The sequence below is a fragment of the Ammodytes marinus genome (genome assembly GCF_949987685.1).
Source record: "Ammodytes marinus genome assembly, chromosome: 6".
NCBI lineage: Eukaryota > Metazoa > Chordata > Actinopteri > Uranoscopiformes > Ammodytidae > Ammodytes > Ammodytes marinus.
This window is the reverse complement of record NC_137235.1, coordinates 16,865,763-16,873,639: the sequence shown is the minus strand read 5'-3', so window position 1 is coordinate 16,873,639 and position 7,877 is coordinate 16,865,763. Positions and strand designations below refer to the sequence as shown.

Below are 7,877 nucleotides of genomic sequence, written 5' to 3'. Positions count from 1 at the left end.
AAACTCTCGAACAACATATCAAGGGGCAATACTCAGATGCAGCCAAAGATACACCACTTGGCTCCCCAGGGTATGTGCCGTGCCCATCACAACCGAGCATACCTTTCGACACCTCCCCGCCAAGGCTGAGTGAGATCAGAGAAGTCATCAAAAAGGCCAGATCAGCGTCAGCTCCAGGACCGAATGGGCTCCCGTACAAGGTCTATAAGTACTGCCCCGAAGTGGCAAAGATCGTATGAAGCTCATGAGGACAGCATGGACCCAAACCATCCCATCAGAATGGCAGCAAGCAGTCGGGATCTTCATTCCCAAAGAGCAGAATTCTACCGAGATAAGCCAGTTCAGGAGTATCGCATTACTGAATGTGGAAGGTAAAAAATGTTTCTCTGTGCTGGCGAGAAGATTGACAAGCTTCCTCAAGGGTAACAATTACATCGATACCAGTTGCCAAAAAGCAGGTCTCCCAGGCTTTCCTAGTTGCATAGAGCACTCCCCCGTCATCTGGGAGCAGATACAGCGTGCCAAGAGAGAGAGAGGCGACCTACACGTGGTTTGGCTTGACTTGGCAAACGCCTACGGATCAGTCCCGCACAAGTTGATTGAATACGCATTGGAGTTTTTTCACACACCAACCTATGTTATCAAGATCATATCCAGGTATTTCAGCAGCCTCCATATGTGTTTCTCCCTCAATGGCTTCTTGACGGGATGGCACCAGTTGGAGGTCGGCATTGCCATGGGATGTTCCATCTCTCCGATACTCTTCGTCACAGTCTTCGAGATTCTCCTCATCGGAACCAGGCAAGTGGCAAGAGGCATGAGGTCAGCAACCGGAGTGAGACTGCCCGCCTTGAGAAGCTACATGGATGATGTAACAAGCATTTTACAAACAGCCCCATGTACAAAAAGACTACTGAACCGCCTTGACGAACTAACAACATGGCAAGACTGAAGATTGAGCCATCGAAGTCTCGGAGCCTCTTGATTCGGAAAGGAACAAGGAATGACAGTGTGGTGTTCACAGTAGGAGGACAGGAAATTCCGAGGTTGGCAGAGCATCCAATTCGAAGCCTTGGGAGGGAGTACTCTGCGGATCTCTCAGACAGGCAAATGGGAGAACAGTGCATAAGCAGCTATCAGATGGTCTGGCCAGGATCAACAGCAGCCAACTTCCGGGGAAGTATAAAGTGTGGTGCTACCAACACACACTCTACCATCGCTTAATGTGGCCACTGAAAATCTGCAAAATTCCATCATCAGCAGTGAAAAGGATGGATGGCGTCTCCAACAGCTACATCAGGAAATGGCTTGGCCTCCCTCGCTGCTTCTCTGATGCAGGTATGTTTGGCAGGAATGCGTTGGAACTTCCATTCAAGTCTATCAGCCTCGGATACAAGCAGGAGAAAACCCGTTTGGTACTCGAGCTGACAAAAGAGCAGAGGAAGACCTTGGTTGTTGAGGAGATCACGCAGACGGAAAAGGAGCAATACTACATCAAGGCAGTGTCACAGGGCAAACAAGGAGCATGGACGTGGTGGGAGGCTACCAAAACCAGAAACATCAGCTGGCCAGACATCTGGCGGACCTCTCAGGCACGGCTGAGCTTCCTGGTGCGGGCAGCTTACAACACACTCCCTTGTCCACGCAACCTCTCCCAGTGGTATGGGAGTGAGGACAATTGCCCTTTGTGCAGCAACACAAGCGCAGGCCTCCAACACATCTTGTCAGGGTGCAATGTTGCGCTGACCCAGGGGCGCTACACGTGGCGGCATAATCAGGTGCTACGGAAGCTTGCAGAGCTGCTGGAGATCAGCAGAGTGGCAGCTAACAACTCCTCCATGCACCGTACAACAACACAGTATCCCTTTCGTCAAGCCAGGGGAGAACTGCCAGAAGTCAGCTAAGGGAAAGTCACCCCTGGAAAGGTGTGGGAAATGAGGGTTGACCTGGGGAAGCGCTTAGTATTTCCACCTGAGATTATTCAAACGAATCTCAGACCAGACTTCCTGATGTGGTCCCCAGCCGTAAAGAAGGTCTTTGTCATCGAGCTCACCGTTCCTTGGGAGCAAGGGATCCCGGCAGTGGCTCAAATATTCGGAGTTGGCAGCCGAATGCAGGGAGGCTGGCTGGGCTTCAACCATCCACCCAGTTGCAGTTGGATGCTGGGGTTTCGTAGGGAAATCAACAGTGCAAATTCTGCGAGCATTTGGGATGACTGGAGCAAAGCTACAGAGGGCAGTCAAAGAGCTGGCAGAGGAAGCTGAGAAGTCAAGCTACTGGTTGTGGCTACGGAGGAGGGATTGTGCGTGGGGGAAAACACCCCAATAAGGTCAGCTGCAGGGAGTGGCGGGGAGACGTCCCCATCTGGCCACTGCCCCCCCACCGGGAGATGTACTGGCTAGGGGGCGAAACATCAGTGAACGGTGGCTCCAGCTGACGACCCTGCAGCTGACCAGAAGGGCGCCGGAGGAGGTGCGGCAGGCAGACATGCCAAACAGGAATAAGATCTTCTGTATTACACACTGTGATCACCATTACAAAAACTCACAATTACACATAGGAATGTGGAAAACTAGGTGGAAAAGGTACAAAAAAAGTTGTGATTACGCCCCAAACAGCTACCTATCCCCAACACAAACACAATAATCCATGCAGCAAATGTCTGCACATACAAACATCTTAACACATTTAATCCATTATGCAAAACCTCTATGCTACAAGTTACTGCAAATTATTCACATCCTCCTCAGCTGCTTCGCTTTATTGCAAAAGGGCCATACAAAAACAGATTCAAATATAAGACATCTTTCTCACTCAGACGAGTGAAGAAATTATGTCACGTGGTTTTTCCTTGTTTTTACTTCCATTCTGTATTTTTGGACAAACTTAAGGCCAAACTGGAAACCAAAGAAAAGAAAAATTGCTAATATGCTGCTGCTCGCTGGGCAGAGCCATGGGGCTTCTGTTCTGTTTCTGCTGCCAAAACTGACAGCAGATTGCAAGGCAAATGTCACACAGTGTATTCTTCAGTGTAATAGTTTTAACTGAAAGCTTTTGCTGGTCAGTAACTACAGTCTAAAATAATGGAAAGTCTCATTGAAATACGACTCGCACTCTTGACCTATAATACTTTGCACTGGCTCTAGTTTCAAACTTTAATCAATGCTATTTGTTCTCATACAACGCTCATTTTTGTCTGTTTTGGGAATTACATTTGGCTCAAGCCTTTGTACTTCATAGGCATCTGGCATGATAATTCAAGCCCGTTTAGAAGGAGTTCAAATATTTGAAGCTATTCCCAAATATACTCTGTCCCAGATCTGTTGCTCTGATGTACATTTTGCTCTCTCAGAACAAAACCAACTCTTTCTGAATAATACTGACATCAGAAGGACGTGGTGAGGCAGAACAAAGCAGTGGGCATGGCAGTGAGTGACAGGACTTGGCAAAGAGAGCTGGATCTTCTGTAGTGATCACACTCTTATCCCCTGTGCTTAGCATATTGGAAATGGGCACACTGCCCAGAACAAAGTATTGGACAAATTATTCTAGTGTGTGCGTATGTGGTGTACTCAATACTCCTAAAACAGAGAGGGGTGACACACGTCTTATGCCTTGTGTTTGTGTGTATGTGAGTAAGTGTATGAGCATATGGTTTAAGTGCTACACCTACAACTGCTCTGGATGGCAGGATCATCTTCACTAAAAATAAAAACTGCTCATTTCAATTACATACTCTCTCCTAGAGCCAAATAAGTGCCAAAGACCACAATCATTGTACTTGATCTAGTTTCTATTTGTTGTGTGTTTTGTTACATAGCAAAACACGGCCTGTTGCAGCAACATTCATCACTCTGTGGTTGACTAAAAGGGATAGGTCAGTATTTTTGAAGTGGGGTTGTATGAGGTACTTATGCATAGTTAGTGTTTTGCCATGAGATGGCAGTCAGCACAGTCATTTTAAGGACTTTGGGGGAGACATCGCTGTAGCACAAGTCAGCATTGTACTGTTGCAGAGGGGGCCAACCTAAAAAAGGTTTTTTTTCGCCATGTAGCCTATATAAATGCTTAACAAAAAAACAAATATCTGTTCAATTGTACACTAAGGGCCACATCCAATATATGATCTCATTAAGGGTTTCATGTTTATGTATATGTTTGGTCTGACCATCATTGATTCACGTCATGTTTGTCTCTATATGTGAATCTCTACATTATGTGAACAATTTAAACTAGGTCCTGTGTTGTTTTGTATTTTTATGATTTTGTGTGTTTGATTTAGTTTGTATCGTTTTTGTTATTATTTCTTTGATGTTTTGACTGTTGTTGTGTGACTGGTAATGTTGGTGTGAAATTGTGAAGTATTTTTATTGTAATGATAGCCGTGCCGTCTACCAAATCGTTCAATGTTGAGGCCAAAGCCGTTTCAAACTCAGACAACGTATCCGCAGCCATGTTTGTTGTTTACTATCACAAATTCGACGGCGCATGCACAGCACTGTCTTCATCCGGTTACGTCTGTCCCAGAGCCCCATGAATCAAGTGCCCCTGACTGCAGCTAGCAGATCGAGGAGTGGCTAAATGTGGGTGGAGCTAAACGTTTAACTCCGTGCGGGCGCCATCTGGTGGCGGAGATCCCACCTACGGACAGAGTGGCGGAAACCCACGATGTGTAGAATATAACGATAATATTATATTAGATATATACATATAATATATGTAGGTTTTAATATTACTATATAATATATGCTAATTTCATAGTTAAATGTAGCCCTATGTTTTTCAAGGGGACACTGTGATACCCCCAGACCCACTTTCACTCACTAACTCGGCCACATCCAGAACGTTGGATTACTTAAAAATGAAGGGCGAACGGCCTCAACCAAGGCCCGCCAACAGTGACTATGGGTCGGCCACACTTCATTCAGAACTGGTTTACAACGTAAAACGTTTAGCTCCACCCACATTTAGCCCCTCCTCGATCTGCGAGCTGCAGTCAGGGCTTACTCCCATAAATAGGGCTCTGGCCCGCCCATATCAGATAGAACGATTTAATTGGTAGCATCGAATTTTAGTTAATGACTCCAATGGTTCCTAGTCCAGACCAAGGAGCAAATGTAATTTTTAACAGCGGCAGGTCTGGATTTCCCGGATAATGTAATAACGCACTCCAATGTAAAAATGCACAGGTGTCCATAAATTGCGGCGAAATAGCGCCTGCAATTTGCCCATAAAGTTTGTCAGGTGGGCGCAGTTTGTCCTTGTTTTCCGTTGCAATTTATAATACGCTCTACCTTATAGTTTTAGCCTAGAATATTTCCAGTGTCCAGACTCATAGACTATTAAGTAATCTGTATGACACAAACTTGACGTAGTAGATGTACACACACACACACACACACACACACACACACACACACACACACACACACACACACACACACAGACAAACACACACACACACAAACACATAGTACACACAGTATTTTCTCCTCCTCCTCTCTCTGGTGTGAAAGTAGATCCAGACGGCAAAGGGATCCAAATATCGTAATAGCCACTTAAATGGGGTCTACTGTAGCCCACAGCTGCTGCCTGCCTCAGGTCTACGCTGTTCCCCTACCCCCTCCCCCTGGCCTCGAGCCCTTTCAGCCCGTCCTGCTGCTGGTGGTTGGTCTTCCTCCCTGAGGGAACAAAGGGCTGTTAGGCCACCATTAGTCCTGCTAATGGGCCTGACAAACTGCGCCACATCCTAAGCATTTAGACCTTCTCTGTCTGAGATATGGATATCGACCACTTCAATGGAAATGGAGTGTAGAGGCAGGGGGTGGGAGTCGATTCTATATGTACATATAGGCATGAATTTTATGCACACACATAAACACACAAAATATGCTTAGTGTAGCCAATGTTCAGGCAACTGAATAGACGGACACACAAATGATCATGCACTCATCAAAAGTTTGATTCAACAGCGGCTTCTTTGTAAGTGAATGTGTCTTTTTATGTCTGTCTCCTGATTTTGGTTGGATACAAAGTTTGTCTTGGCAGACAACAATATTATAGAACTGTCTCTGCTCTCCCTGCACTATAAATGCTTAATGCCACTCCAGTACAGCTAAGGGAAAATCTTCAAAGAACAGTTCAATACGTGCAGTTCAACTGGTGCTAGAGGTAGCAGATAGTTTTGTATACCTTCAAATTAAATGCTTCCTGAGTTTGCTCCATCAGAGACATGTATCATAATATCTCTAATTCAGTGTCTGCTTCAATCTGCCAGACCGTGCAACAGGAGTCCAGCACCTGTAGGACCTGCCCGACTGTGTTACTGTGATGCTACAACTTCATAACAATATTTGTGCAGGAAATCATCTAGCTTCACTTGTCTATATTTCATAAATGATGAGTAATCAGAAGATTTGGCACGATGTGCAGCAGGGTACTTTCCTGTAAATTAATTCACAAGGAAGCACAGAGGCCCTTGCAAAGTCAGCTTTGCCTGGCTGCCTTGCTCGATTAATTTCACAAAAGCACCAACTAAACGGAGGAAATCTTGAAGGAAGCTTTTACCAGTGCCATCACCTATCTGTCGTAATGTACAACATATGCAAAATTAATGGAAAAGACTCAATATATGACCCACTGCACTTATTTGGTGATCAATTATTCTAACACTTTATTGAGACAATATTTTAGGTCGTTTGTGTACTGTATAATGGTTTACACAGGGGTATCTATACATTTATACCTGTGGGTGTATGGGGCATTGCAAATCAATGAGATCTACCCTTTTAAGGCAATATTTTTTTTTTGTATTTTGTATCAATGTGATTAGAAAGGTATACATTTGCCCACAGTGTCACTTGACTTTCCAGAAATGTTACTAAAGCTTATCACCTAAAAATTATTATTGCAAGGTAACATTATATATAATGTACTGTATGGTTTTGCATGTTGCAATTGTTTTCTTTTTTGTGCAATTTACTAGATCAATGGACTCCACCATTTTCTTTTAGCTTGTAGTGTACCAAGTTAATTATAGTGTTGTGCCTTTTTATTCAACTTTTATAAACTCACCAATATCGGATGTGGCTGGTCACAGATCATTCTGGAAACAGTTATGGGTTAAAAATGAGGCTGCAAGTAGGCCCCTAGGCTAGGCTTTATTAGAAATGCAATAGAATAGGTAGGCTTCAATTGACTGTACTGGTTTACATGATGTATGAAGACTAAGAACCACCGCATATCACACTGAATCTCCTTTAAAGATTATTTGCCAGCTTTGTGAAAAACTTCAACACTATTTTCTATAATAATAGGTTATTCTGAAATATTAAATCAGGCCTCGAAAGTCAGCTTGATAGCCTTTCCACCTAACTACCCATATTAACTTAGCCTATATATTTCTAAATTATGTGAGCCTCAAATGTTAACAAAGGTCTCACCTGCATTCTCCGTCTTCGGATGATCCCAGAATCATCCATGGTGCGCGTGTCCGGGTGTACACCTGTCGGAGGGTATCGTGGTTTCCAGGTGACGGGGCGAGACCGATCCCCACTCTCGCGTTGCTTTCAACGAGCCAGCACAGCTTCTCAGTTGTCAACTAACCCGAAATGCTCGGCGAGGCTGCCTTTGACATGATTCAACAGCGATAAACGGGTATAGCCTATTATAGCCTAATTTTCTGAAGAAAATTGTATGCTTTTACAGTCAGTGTGACAAATAAGACTAGGCCTATACGAGAAAACGCCGAGTTACAAGCTTTGGATATTCTCTCTTATTACCATCGAAAAACTGTAGGCTACAATAAAATACGACCAAAGTGTAAACCAATTACCGCTCCGGAACCCCTGCAGGTAGAGGGTCATTGACTGGGCTGC

At 44.5% G+C, this 7,877-nt stretch overlaps 1 protein-coding gene across 1 annotated transcript in view; it reads right to left on the bottom strand.

Annotated features, from left to right (window-relative positions):
• Positions 1-7,481, bottom strand: part of mast1a (microtubule associated serine/threonine kinase 1a) — a gene marked incomplete at both ends in the record, with an annotated part of 64,420 nt that extends 56,939 nt beyond the window's left edge. Inside the window, one exon of the mRNA XM_080029237.1 lies at positions 7,443-7,481. Within this exon, the coding sequence (XP_079885363.1) occupies positions 7,443-7,481 (39 nt within the window). The remainder of the gene's footprint in view (positions 1-7,442) is intronic.
• Positions 7,482-7,877: the final 396 nt, after the last annotated feature.